This window comes from Asparagus officinalis, chromosome 5, assembly GCF_001876935.1.
Source record: "Asparagus officinalis chromosome 5, Aspof.V1, whole genome shotgun sequence".
Classification (NCBI taxonomy): Eukaryota; Viridiplantae; Streptophyta; class Magnoliopsida; order Asparagales; family Asparagaceae; genus Asparagus; species Asparagus officinalis.
This window is the reverse complement of record NC_033798.1, coordinates 33,096,445-33,110,961: the sequence shown is the minus strand read 5'-3', so window position 1 is coordinate 33,110,961 and position 14,517 is coordinate 33,096,445. Positions and strand designations below refer to the sequence as shown.

Sequence of the window (14,517 nt, the reverse complement as noted above, 5' to 3'; positions counted from 1 at the left end):
ATTCCTAAAAAACTCTATCCTAGCTCCATAATATGACACATGAATGATCCTAAGGATGCTGGAACTAGAGCTCGGATACCAACTGTGACGCTCATGGTTTCACACAAGGCTACAATCAATAGTGAACCCAGATATGTCAAACCTGCTATGCACCCACACTTGTGCATAAATACGTTTCACCAATCACAGCAGTATCCTCTAGTGGAATCAAAGAAAAGCAGGTACAAAACAGGCAAAATAAAAATTGAACACGATAGACATGATAAAAAAATGAGATATCTCATAAATAAAAATCATGTCTCAATAGAAATACATCTACTGTTTGAGATAAATAGTCTCATCATGAATCAAATAAATATCGTACTAAGGCACACTACCTTTATAATATGGAAATGAAATACTAATGTCTGAACAAAAATGTAAAATCTACTGTGGAGCCTCTACTAATACTCATGTGATGATGACTATGCAAGAACTCCGTCATTTCGCGGCTCTCTGTACACCTGTACCGTCTGAAAGAAAAGACGAACAATAAAAAGAACCACACAAAGAGCATCAGCGTGCTACAGCAAGATTACCTTCATCCGTCCTTAGGGGAAGGGCTACTAGATGGGGTGGAGGCTCTATCTATTAAGCATAGTCTACCTAGATTCATTTTCTCTATATCTAGGTGGAATTAACATTTAGAAACCTACAACACGAGACGTAGTACGTCGAGCGGAATAATCCAAAAAAGGAAACCATCATGTATATACCATTGTCTCAAATTGTAGATATCTAAAAATTAATACCGAACTAAGAATAAACAACCTATATGAAATCAATAATTAGAAACCCACAACATGTGACTGGTACGTCAAGCGAAATAATCCAAACAAGGAAACCCTCATGTATATACCATATGTCTCAAATTATGAATCGCTAATCATTGATCCCAACTAAGACATAAAGAAAGCAATAAAGGAAATAAAGACATCATTACATCATATTTATATTATCCTCCACTATCACTGTGGAGATAGAATAAATACTTTCAAGAAAAAAGTATCCCGGTCATATATCTCAATGATGAATCAAATCCATAGCTGACATCCACCAAAGACTCAGGCTATCAATTAGCTATCTCAGTGCAACTCTTTACAAGATTTTGAAACTTAGCATCATCATTTGCAACGGACTACCCTGTAGGTATCCTAAACAGTGTACATGGCTCATTAGTCTCATCGCGATCCCAACACGTAGCCTGAGTGCGGGACGGCCTACCATATAGGTATCCAAATAGATGGCCTCACAAGCCTCATAATTATACGGTTTACAAGCCTCATCGCACACTCATGTGGACGGACTGCTATACAAAGCATCCAAACCCGACTAAATGGCCTGTACATATGAAAATATCGACGCACCACCTCATGTAGTACTAAGCTGAGCTCATCAACGATATCCATCTCATGTATAAACTGTGTAAATCTGATATATCGGCGCACTATCCCATATAATACTGAGTTGTGCTCATTAACGATTTCCAACGAGTGTATGAACAATCTCTAACTCTATTATAAAAAACCCAATTCTTGTCAAATCCCCCCTTGGGATACTCATGTGTGTGCAATACCATTGTACTTGTGTATTCGTGTAATTACATGTGAGGAAGTGTGGCTCGAACCCCGCAAACACATCTCGAATAAATACAAAACAAAACTCAGGATCAAGCCTTAGTAGTCGACTACTAACCTTAGTAGTTGACTACTAACCTTAGTACCTTACTACGCCGAGTCTACTCAGACTCTGTAAAACATGAATCAGTATTAGTAGTTGACTACACTATATATTAATCGACTACTCTGTAATCAGACAGTTTCTGTAAAACCAAACTGAACATTAGTAGTCGACTACTACTCTTAGTAGTCGACTACTAAGTAGAAACATGCACAACTCCGTGTACATACAAACACTTAGCAATCGTCACGTGGTTATCATGCTTTAATACAGTACAAAACTAGTAAATACAAATCAAAAGAGTCATCTCCATGATTATTTAAACCCTTGATTCAACTAATTAGGTTTAATATTCTCATTAATCAAGAAATTGACATAAACTGTAGTTTTCGATTAAATCAACATGGGCATGCTTGCATATTAAGCTTGAAACTGATATAATTTCATTTATTCATATTTACAGAATCAAAAATATCCTAAACCTAGGGTTTAATAAGACTTAGTTAACATGTAAGCTCTTTTATCACAAGTCTAGGGTTTAAGCATGAATATAACATAGAACCCTTAAATAAAGGTCGAACTAGGATTTAAACATGTCATAAGCATGATTTAACCATTAAAAACAAAATTTGAAAACAACCCTAGTAATCATGATCACTTTTCTATCATAAACAGCAAGAACACCATGTAGATCTAACATTTGTTTACCGCTAATATCAAAATTTTAATCCTTTTCACATTAGATTAAGATCTAAACATGTAAAACATCGATTTAAACGTCTTAAATTATTCATTAACTAAGGGTGCAGGTTTGGATACAAGTGATCTTGCCTAAAATGTCATGTCAAGCCTTTGGACACACGTGCAAGATCCCTCCTCTGCAAAGCACCGTAAAACCTTGCTTTTCCTTCAACAAACACCTCAGAGAAAGGTCAAACTGAGATCTATGATTTAGGATTTGAGAGAGGGGGTGGCTGCTGCTAAAGCTTTCGTGAAAAGCCCTTTATAACTCAGGAAAAATGCGTAAATATACTCCTACATATTATTAGGTCAAAATATAACAAAACAGACCCGAAATCAAACCTGGCGTTCCCAGGAAACCCCCGCCAGTCGACTACAATACGGTGTAGTCAACTACTCTGTATTTTTGTAAATTATGTTTAGTATTTTGGCTGTAACTTTCACATATGACTTCGGAATAAGGTGATTTAATATTTTTTAAAAAGCTGTTGAAGATGCCTATAACTTTTATATTTTGAGTTTTCCCATATTCTAACTGTATCAGTGTGATAAATATATAAACGCTTAACTAGTTTTTTTCCAGATTCAGGCTCAAACATCAATATATGTTATTTATCACCATATAACATATTTATTATTATTTATCATAATATATTTAAATTTATGGGGTTTTACAAGTGTCGAGCAATACGCTCCTGATCACAAAACTTCTTGAATGCACCCTCTGTATACTCTGTACTGTTATCAGATCTCAGTGTCTGTAATTTCTTGCCTGTTCTGTTCTCAACCATTGCTTTCCACTTCTTGAATTTCTCGAATACATCATTCTTATGCTTAAGAAAATAAATCCAAGCATACCTAGAGTAATCATCTATAAACGAGACAAAACATCTGGAACTACCATTGGAAGTTGTCGAAGCCGGACCCTAAACATCTGTATGTATATAGTCTAATATACCTCTATTCTTGTGCTTGCTTTTTCAAAAACTGTACCCTGTGCGCCTTTCCGTACACACAATCCTCACAAAAATCCATGTAAGGTTTCTTTATGTTCTTCAGCAAATCTTCCTTACCAAGCAGATCTAGACCCTTTTCTGACATGTACCCAAGCCGCCTATGCCATAACCGAGTGTGCTTACATGAGTCTCCATCACTTCCATCAGTTCCAACTGTTGTATATCATGTCACTATCGTACCCGAGAGAGTATATATGTTACCATGACGAATGCCCTTCATCACTACTAAGGAACCTCGAACAACCTTCTTTACTCCGTTCTTTATACCTATCTTGCAACCATCGGAGTCCAAAGCACCAATAGAGATAAGATTCTTCCGTAAGTCAGGAACATGTCTCACATCTGTCAGGGTTCTAACCACTGTATCATGCATCTTGATTCTGATATCACCAAGCCCTACTATTTTACAAGCATGGTTATTCCACATCAATACGGTAAGAGCTACCCGAGTCAAGAATCCACTTACCAGAGATATCTTCACCATCCGTAACGACGTAGCATTCTTTTTCGCTCCCTTCCTCCGAAACATTACTCGCCTCTTCTTTGCCTTCTCTTCTTTCGTTTTTCTTATTGTTCTTCTTCCCACCTATTCTCTTGTTAGGACAGTCGACCTTGAAATACCCAAGCTCACTGCATTTGAAACACGATCTTCCTACAAGAGGTCTTAATTTTGATCTAGACTTTCCTCCCTTGATACGAGTGTATCTTCTCTTCGGAACTTAGCGATCCTCATAGGAGCTTAAGGATAGATGATTCTCATAATAGCATGAGAATAGAGGTGTAAAACAACATAGTGGAACACAGGTTGAAGCGTGGAACGAGACGGTGAATCGAAGAATCGAAGAATCCAATTTTTAACCCGTGAGTCGACTCATAACAGTCATGAGTCGACTCATCAGGTTGAGTCGACTCATGCCTATCATGAGTCAACTCACGAAACCCAGCCGTTTGTCACCAGTCTCTGATGAGTCGACTCATCTCAGTCATGAGTCGACTCATTGCTGGTTTTGTGCTTTGTCCAGTTTTCGGACGAGTCGACTCATCTCAGTTATGAGTCAACTCATCGAAGGTTTCCTAGTTCATTTGGCTTTCTATTTGCACGAATTCCTATTGGATTTAGGCTTAGTTATTTACCACTTTGCCATCCATGTTTGTACACCTATATAAAGAGTTGTTTAGGGTTTCTAAACAGGATCTTAGATCAGAGAGAAGTTCTAAGCATTGTATTAGGGTTTAGAGAGGATTGAGAGGTTGTTCTCGATTCTAGCGAGATTGTGAGGGAGAGATTTGTAATAATTGATTCTTCATAATCTAGATAATATATTTTCCTTCGTCACATACTGAATTGTTTTGTGTTTCTGTCATCATCTTCTCAACCCACCTTTGATAATTCCGCGATCAAAGGTGCTCTTACGGCGACTCATTTTAAGTTGGTATCAGAACGATCAGATCCTATTAAGGGGGCATCCTGTGTATGATCCTGACTCGATCGCAATACAAGAAGTTAGGTGAGATCCTTATTTTATTGGAAGGAGTCTAGGTTTTAAGGAAGAAGAAGATGGCTGAAGGAGACAATTCAGCGAGGATTGATGCATTGGAGAAGCAGATCGAGACGATAGGGTCGACTCTCACACAACTCGTCAGTCTTATCCATGGAGGTGACAAACAAGGTGAATCTTCTTCAAAATCTAAGAAGAAAATTATGGAGTCCAATGTGGAGAAAGTGGATTCAGATCCCGACGAGGAGGAGGATACCGTTAAGGCTGCGTTGCATCAAGGGAGTAAGAATTCTTACCAGAACCTGAAGATTAACTTCAAGGTGGAGATTCCTGTTTATGATGGGAGTGTTGACGTCGAGAGGCTTGATGACTGGATCGAGCGGATGGAGATGTATTTTACTCTTTATGGCTATTCGTCAAAAGAGAAGATTGTGTTCGTGACTTTGAAGCTTTCAGGGCACGTGTTGACATGGTGAAAATCCTACTGCAAGCAGGAGAAGAAGGCGGTGTCGTAGAATAAGTTTAAGGAGTTACTAAGGAAGCAGTTCTACCCGGTGGGATTCCTTGAGGAGCGTTGGTACAAGTGGTATGGCTTGCGCCAAAGGGTCAATCAAACTGTTCAAAAATACACCACGGAGTTCCAACAGTAGGCGATGGTTCTTAACATTGCGACAGAGGAATATTCTGTGTTTATGAAGTATATGGCGGGTTTGAGTGATTACATCCGGAAGGAGATAAAGTTATTCACGGTTGAGACTATTACAGAGGCGATCGTGAAGGCTATTGCCATTGAGGGCAAATAGAAGAAGAGCAATGAAGCAAAGAGAGACGCAAAGCAAGTTGGAGGCGAGTCTAGTGATTCTCAATCTAAGGAGGAGAGGAAGAAGGGTGATCCAGGGAAAGCAGGGCTAATTTGTGGTCATTGCGAGAAGATAGGGCACGTAGCTGATCGGTGCTGGGAGAAGTATCCTCATCTCAAGCCATGAGGGTTGAAGAAGAAAGAGGAGAAAAAGACATACGTGATAGCATAGGGTCCGAAGGAAGTTCCTAGGATGACAGAGCCCAACAGCAGTCTCAACCTTATGGCGGGGAAACAGGCCACGAAGGAGGATGACGACTCGAGAGAGTAACTCTTTGTGCTTAAGTTGCAAGTGAAGACCAGTTTAGTTGAAGCCATTGTTGATCCGGGCAGTGAGAAAAATTTGATATCCGAGGCCTTGGTTCAGAAACTGGGTCTGAAGACGGTCAAGCATCCGAAGTCCTATCCATTGGGGTGGATTCAGAAGAAGGAGAGACTGAGTGTAGTTGATCAATGCACTGTCAGATTTGCACTCCATGAGTTGTATATTGATGAGGTCACGTGCGATGTAGTTCTATTGGATGTTTGTCAGATTATACTGGGTAATCCGTACTTATGGGATAGATGTACAATCTACGAGAGGCGGGTTCAGAAGTATACATTCACCAAAGGTGGTGAAAAGTTCATATTTCGTTCGGCGTCTCTTCCGAGGAAGACAATCTTGGGGACGGTAGCGCAAGTGAAGAGGCTAGTGAATGCAAGTAGGAAGTTTATCTCGCTGTGCATTAGTCTTCGAGAAAAGCCATTGAAAGAGGATTGCGTGTTGGAGCGGAGGACGGCTACGACAAGGCGAGGAGCGAAGGAGTCGTTTCCAATTATACATCCATATCAGGTTCCTAGCAAGGCCAGATGGTGCAGAAAAGATAGAGGAGCTCGAGAGTTTCCTTAGCAAAAGTTCTAACTTGAACGGGACTTCAAGTTCCTAAAGGAGGGACCTATGATACGGGTGTACCTTCTCTTTGGAACTTAGCGATCCTCATGAGAGCTTGAGAATAGATAATTCTCATAATAGCATGAGAATAGAGGTATAAAATAACATAGTGGAACATAGGTTGAAGCGTGGAACAAGACGGCGAATCGAAGAATCGAAGAATCTAATTTTTAGCCCGTGAGTCGACTGATAACAGTCATGAGTCGACTCATCAGGTTGATTCGACTCATGCCTGTCATTAGTCGACTCACAAAACCCAGCTGTTTGTCACCAGTCTCTGACGAGTCGACTCATCTCAGTCATGAGTCGACTCATTGCTGGTTTTGTGCTTTGTCCAGTTTTTGGACGAGTCGACTCATCTCAGTTGTGAGTCGACTCATCGAAGGTTTCCTGGTTCGTTTGGCTTTCTGTTTGCACGAATTCCTGTTAGGTTTAGGCTTGGCTATTTACCACTTTGCCATCTATGTTTGTAGACCTATATAAAAAGTTGTTTAGGGTTTTTAAACAGGATCTTAGATCAGAGAGAAGTTCTAAGCATTGTATTAGGGTTTAGAGAGGAATGAGAGGTTGTTCTCGATTCTAGCGAGATTGTGAGGGAGAGATTTGTAATAATTGATTCTTCATAATCTAGAGAAGGTATTTTCATTCACCACATACTGAATTGTTCTGTGTTTCTATCATCCTCTTCTCAACCCACCTTTGATAATTCCGCGATCAAATGTGCTCGCACGGCGACTCGTATCACCCCTTGCCTTTTCCTCGCTCATTGCTCCTTCCTCTTACAAACAATCTCTGTGCCTTCTCCTTGTTATCATTAGTAGCCATGTCACTAGTTATAATTTTCCAAAGATCATCTGCTAGAAGCGACGTTCTAGTCTCATCCATCTTCAAAAATTGTCACCTACGAGCATCAATGTTTGTACCAGGTTCTCATAAGACTTTGGTAAAGAAAGAAGTAGTAGAAGTGCTTGACCTTCGTCTTCTACTTTCATATCAATGTCATTCAAATCCGATATGATCCTATCAAACTTGTTGATGTACTCCTGGATTGATGAGCCTTCCTCCATTTTGCAAGTATACAATTTAAATTTCAAGTAGATCCGATTTGTTAGGATCTTCGTCATGGAGGTACTCTTTAACTTTGACCACACACCTACCATCGTTGCTTCTCTATCCACCAAGAAAGCTACATCCCTCTCAAGGCATAGGATAATCGACGCTCGTGCTTCGAGATTTAACTCTTCCCAATCCTCATCCGACATATTTTTTTGCTTCTTTTCTCTTCCTACCAAAGCCTTGTGCAATTGCTGCGAAATCAATGAATTTTTCATCTGCATCCTCCAATAAGAAAAATTATTCTTCTCATTAAACTTTTTAATTTCATACTTTCTAACTTTAACTATTTTTCTGGTAGACGTCATTCTCCGCTTGTTTTAGTAAATCAGCTTCTTTTAGGAATTTCAACAAACACCTTGTGTGCACCACATAATAACCAAGCACCACATCAAATCGGAAGCTCTACCAACCCTAATCTGAATAAGGGCTCTGATAGCAATTGTTGGGCACCGACGTGCCCACTCACCGCAGAAGCGAATCGCCTCGAGAGAAAACCTTGGTTGAGTTTACACAAAACTCAAGCCAACCTCGATGTTCCTGTTTCGATATGAAACAAGAACAGAAGTGAATATCTCAGCGAGGTGAGATATACACTCTTCCCGATATCAAATCTAGATCTGAATATCGAGGGAACGACAAGCAATGGCAAATACACAAAAAATAATACCCAAAGTAAATGAGGCGAGAGATATGTGTGGTTCGGCAAACTTGCCTACGTCCACGGGAGGGGTGAAGGGAGATTCCACTATGATGGAGAACACCGACGACTTGCACAACCCACAAGCTCGTCCCAAAGAGATGAAGCTTAGATTTTACCCAAGAAAAGACAATCTCTTTCTTGTACAATCTCCCCAAGCACTCACTTTTTCCTCTCCTCAAGATCTCACCTATTTCAGATCTGAAAAAATTCTCCTTTTTTTTCTCTGAAAAACCACTTTGCTCCACCAAAAAAACCCTAGGAACAAAGTTCCTATTTATATCAAGAAAACAAACCAAAAATCAGGTCTGGAAAACCAAATTCCGAGACACCCTAAGAAGGCCGACACCAGAGCGAACTGCGAACTCCGGTCTCTTGTTCAATGGATATTTGCCAGACAAAATAAAATCAGAAATTAAATAAATTGATGAGAATTGTTGAGAGAGAGAAGATTGCTCAATCATTTCTTGTGCTCATCAGCCTTCCTTGAGATCCTTTTTTATAGCCATCTTGATTTTTCCCGTAAAGATATTCGCTGTTGTGAACCTGTTGCTTGTGAAGAAAAATGCAAAGGTGGAGGAAATGTGAAACGAAGAAGGAAAATAAAAGGAAAGAAGAAAATTAATACGTGATAGTCACGTTTTGTTGATTACGAAAAAGTGAAAACATCTGTGAAAGAATCTCAAGATATATGGAAAGAAATACAGGTGTATGCAAATACGCCCCTTAGAAATTGTATTTCCAATACAATTGAGTTTGAATAGGAAAGAAACTCAATATTTTCTTTATCCATTCCAATAGAATGTGCCCTAGGATAGGATTGGGATCCCCTCTAAGTAGATGGTAATTCAAGAGTGTCTAATTAACCCAACATATTCTTCTATTCTAATTCCAACAACTAAGACAAAGACATGTAGGACTCTAAATATTATCTTGAAAACCACTATCATCTTTAGAATCACCATTGTGAAGGTTGATATTGTGATAGTGGAAATCCTGTATAGTTTTATCTCAGCCATTTGAATAGAAATAGCGGAATAGGAATGAGATAATTGAACACTCTCCAATTACCACCAAATTGTAGAGGATCTCAATCCAGCTAGACATTAGATTTTTTGCAGGAATGCACAAACTAAATCTTGATTTTTATCTATCCTTCCCTTTACAGTGGAGGGTCTAATGCCTCATGACAACGTCCTCGACAGCCAAATCTAAGCCATATGTTCTATTTCTAGAGAAGTATCCATGTGTCATCATTATGTGTACTCAATCTACTAAATATATTATGCAGACAATAGGACCCAATGAGCAAAACATACTTACCCATTAAGCATTTACTAGAAGTTATAGTCTAAAATGTAGACCTAAACTATTCAACTAGTTACAACTTATAAACTATTATAGTGCAATTATAAAAATGAAGATGAAGATGTGAAGTCGGATATATATATATATATATATATATATATAATATATATATATATATATATATAATATATAATATATATATATATATATATATATATATATATATATATATATATATATATATATATTATAGGTTGCATAATAACATACTAGACTAGATAACCATACTTTTATTTTTAAACCCACGTATTTCTGAATTACCTTTTAGACTCAAAGTATTTCATTTATTTTTAGACCCAAGTTTATTATTATTGTATTCATGTACAAAAGCGTAAATTATGAATAGATGTCATATAGTTCTATTGTGTGAATAGATCATTAGTATCGGCCCAAGTGCGAATAACACTTCTGACTCATTTAAAAGTAAGAAAAACAATGTGGGTCCAACCCCACCACTAGAACTGTAGGGGTTCTATCCGACTCCTCAAAATCTTTTTAATGATTTTAGAGTAAGTAATTCACTTGGGGTGTGTGTGTTTGTGTGTGTGTGTGTGGGGTGTGGGGGGGGGGGGGGGGGATACTACACAAAACAAAACTATAGGGTTATACTCACACATACATAACTATAGGGCGGTCTGAAGTCGGATATTATATATACTATATATATATATATATAATATATATATATATATATATATAATATATATATATATATATATATATATATATATATATATATATATATATATATATATATATATATATATATAGGTTGCATAATAACATACTAGACTAGATAACCATACTTTTATTTTTAAACCCACGTATTTCTGAATTACCTTTAGACTCAAAGTATTTCATTTATTTTTAGACCCAAGTTTATTATTATTGTATTCATGTACAAAAGCGTAAATTATGAATAGATGTCATATAGTTCTATTTGTGTGAATAGATCATTAGTATCGGCCCAAGTGCGAATAACACTTCTGACTCATTTAAAAGTAAGAAAACAATGTGGGTCCAACCCCACACTAGAACTGTAGGGTTCTATCCGACTCCCAAAATCTTTTTAATGATTTTAGAGTAAGTAATTCACTTGGGGTGTGTGTGTTGTGTGTGTGTGTGTGTGGGGTGTGGGGGGGGGGGGGGGGATACTACACAAAACAAAACTATAGGGTTATACTCACACATACATAACTATAGGGCGGTCTATTCACAATTAGGGGTGCATTTACAACCCTATACAAAATACTCCAAGATTACAAAATTATGCCGATATCCTTTCCCTCTTTCAAAATCAAAAAGCTTCACTTCCAAACCCACTGCTCCGCCATCTTCTCCTTCCCACGCAACCCATCATGCGCACATCTGAGTTTCTTCTCTTTCTCACAATACTCGTTTGGATTTTGAGAGAGGAAAGAGATGGTATGTTTTTGTTAATTTTGGTTATAGTATGTATTCTTTTTTTATATGAATACAATCATATTTCTCTTTAAAAGAGGGAGTATGGATAAAACTTTCTATGGACAATTTTACCCCTAAACCTTATTTATATTATATATTCTAATTATAATTAAATTAACTTAAATTAAATTAATAAAATTAACGACTCATTATTTTATAGCCTTTACTGGTTCATCTCCACATCTCCTCCTTTGTCATAATAATAGCATGTCTTCACTAAAATTATAAATCTCTTTCTCTTCTCTTTCAGCATTCAATCTCCTTGCCTCTTCATTTAAAAAAATTCAAATACTACTCCTCTCTCCATCTCCACCCGAAATTGACTCTAAAAAACTCCTACTTTCAAATACCAACAACACCTCAAGTATTTCTTCAACAGTACATCGATCTGTATCAAGTACAATCCTTCGGCTAATTCATCCTCCACGTTGCCCCCATCCATTTTATTCTTTGGTGCTGGTTTAATAGTAAGTTTGAACTTTTTTTTAATTTTTTGGGAGATGGAAACCAAGTGATTTTTTATGCTCTCTCGGTTTCCCAATTCAGAACTACATGAAGATGCAGCAAGATGCCAAGATATTTTAGAACTCACCAAATTTTGTTGAATACTTTTAAGTTTTTATTGGGATAGTATTATTTGCAAACAACCAGACTAGATATAATTTGTGTATAATTTATTAATTAATTTACACATGTCATATATAGTTATTTAATTTTTCACACTATACCAAATATTATTCACAGTTTACAAGTATATGGACAATGAATTTACATGTCCTATCATACTAGGAATCCTTCTGCATAATTGATTTTTTATGAAATTCATAATCTTTTTAAGAAATTCTTAATCTTTTTTTAGAACTTTTTTATATTTGAATTCACTATTTGTAGTTTTGGTTGTTAGAAGATTAAGTCCCAAACTGTGTAAAAGGATGTAGTTTATGAGGATTCAGTCTGGCCTGTCCTTGTGGACATGTTGAGTTAATTGGTTGGTGTCTAGATGGTGATTCATATAGGCATAACTCGAGTTGAGACTATATATTTTGCAGGTATATTTGAATATGTTTTGTTGCTATTTTTCTTTTATGTGTGGTTTCATGTAATCATGACTAAATATGTAAAAATACGTATAGTGCTTTCATCTTTTTGTTGGGGATGAAAGCTACTCTGTAAGTTGAGAATTGTAATACGGCTATCGGGTAGGGTCTTTCAGGGCCCCTTTTTTAAACTATTTGCCAACCTAATTATACTAAATAAAAAACTCAAAAAATAACCACGCGCAACACATAGTAATAACAAAAACTTGAGTTTGGGTTCGGGATTTTGAGAGGAAGGAGGTGGTATACTTTTGTAAATTTTTGTTATAGTATGTAATTTTTTTTAATATGAATACAATCATAACAAAAACTTGAGTTTGGGTTTGGAAATAAGTGCGTTTGGTATTTTGGGAGTACAAGTCAATTTGGAAGTGTATGAGTTCGGAATAGACTTTTTTTTTTATATGTATATACCCCCTAAATCATGCATATTTGCAAATAATCCCTAAATCTTAATCTTTGCAAAACTATCCCAAATCATCAACTTTGGAAAAGAAAAATCCCAAATGAGCAAATCATCAATTTCGTTGAATGTGATGCGTATAATTTGACAAGTTCTAATGTTCTAAGCTTACCTATCGAAGTTGATGATTTGTTAATTTTGGACGTAATTTTTTGGTATAAAATTGATGATGGCAAAGCTTTTAGTTTAAAAACGAAAAACCCATAAAAGAATGATGGAGAAATTCATAATGAGGACACTACTAGAGAGTGTGAATGAAAAATATTAGAAGCTAAAATATTGAAGAAAGGTACCCTATTCCTTTAGTTCCTCCAGTGACTAGAGCTGTAGTTCCTTGCAGAGACCATCGCTTCTCCATGGATGCTTCTTTACCTTTCTTCTCCCTTATCTCTGCTTCTCTCTCTCTTGGCCTCATATCTTGGTCTTCCTCTCTTTATTATCGGAATGTCATTAATAAATACTGTTCAGTGTTTACTCAGCCTCAAATCTCTATGCGATTAATATTTTTCTTAAAAAGTCCACTTCAGTCATTATTTTATTATGGGTTCTCTATGCGTACCGCTCAAATCTTCAATATTTATATACGTGCCCCTTAAATTTTGATATTTACTAAGTTGCGCCTCAAGACTAGCATAATGGATCTTTTTATTGCTTTAACTTAAGAATGTTGGTTTTTAAACATGACAATGTCAAAAAGTCCCAATAGTTTGGAAAATTTTTCAATAATTCCTAATAAGTTTGTGACAGTTTCCCTTTAAGAAACTAAAATTGCTAAGTGAAAGGGGTAGAAAAAAATCGACGTCAAAGATATGGATAAATTTTGCAAATATTAAGATTTAAAGGATAATTTTACAAATATAGTAGATTTGAGGGGTACATATGCAAAAAAAAATATAATTAGGACAGAGAGGGCTCAGATGCATGCATATTGTATTTATGTTTGGTAAATTAATTATGTCTATCATGACAATGGTATAATACTTGTTGAGATCGAATCAGGTTCTTAGATTCCTGTAGAGATTTAAAAAAAAAAATCGAACCACTAGAAGTATAGAGCAACCTGGATTGAAATTATATCAATTTTGCATAATGTGTGTTATTCTGTTCCGCATGTTTTTAGAGAAGCAAATTATGTTTACAGATAGATTGGTAGCAGATGATTCGAGAAATGAAGCTCAATTTTATAACGGTTTTTCTATAGAGTGCCCATGGGCACTCTATAAGAGAGGAGAGAGATAGGGAGAAATGAATTATGCACAGAAATTAATGCAAATCAGAGGGGCCCATGAACTATTCATTTCTCTCTATCTCTCTCATCTCTTATAGAGTGCCCATGGGCACTCTATAGAAAAACCGATTTTATAATAACGTTTTGAATTTATCTTGAAATAGTTAATTGGTCTCCTCGATGATTCTTGGGGTTTGCATCATATTAAAAAAATGTGTAACTACTTTGAACAACAGGTCACACTTGGGCTAGTTTCATTGTATTTTCCTTTCTTTTGGGATCTCAAGATTTTTGGATATGTTTTATGTTTTTTGTTATA

General features: G+C 36.7%; 1 protein-coding gene across 1 annotated transcript in view; it reads right to left on the bottom strand.

Moving 5' to 3' along the window:
- The window catches only part of LOC109842694 (tropinone reductase homolog At2g29290-like), a 28,429-nt gene extending 15,019 nt beyond the window's left edge, over positions 1 to 13,410 (bottom strand). The window contains exon 1 of the mRNA XM_020411549.1: positions 13,264 to 13,410. Within this exon, the coding sequence (XP_020267138.1) occupies positions 13,264 to 13,385 (122 nt within the window). The 5' untranslated portion in view covers positions 13,386 to 13,410. The remainder of the gene's footprint in view (positions 1 to 13,263) is intronic.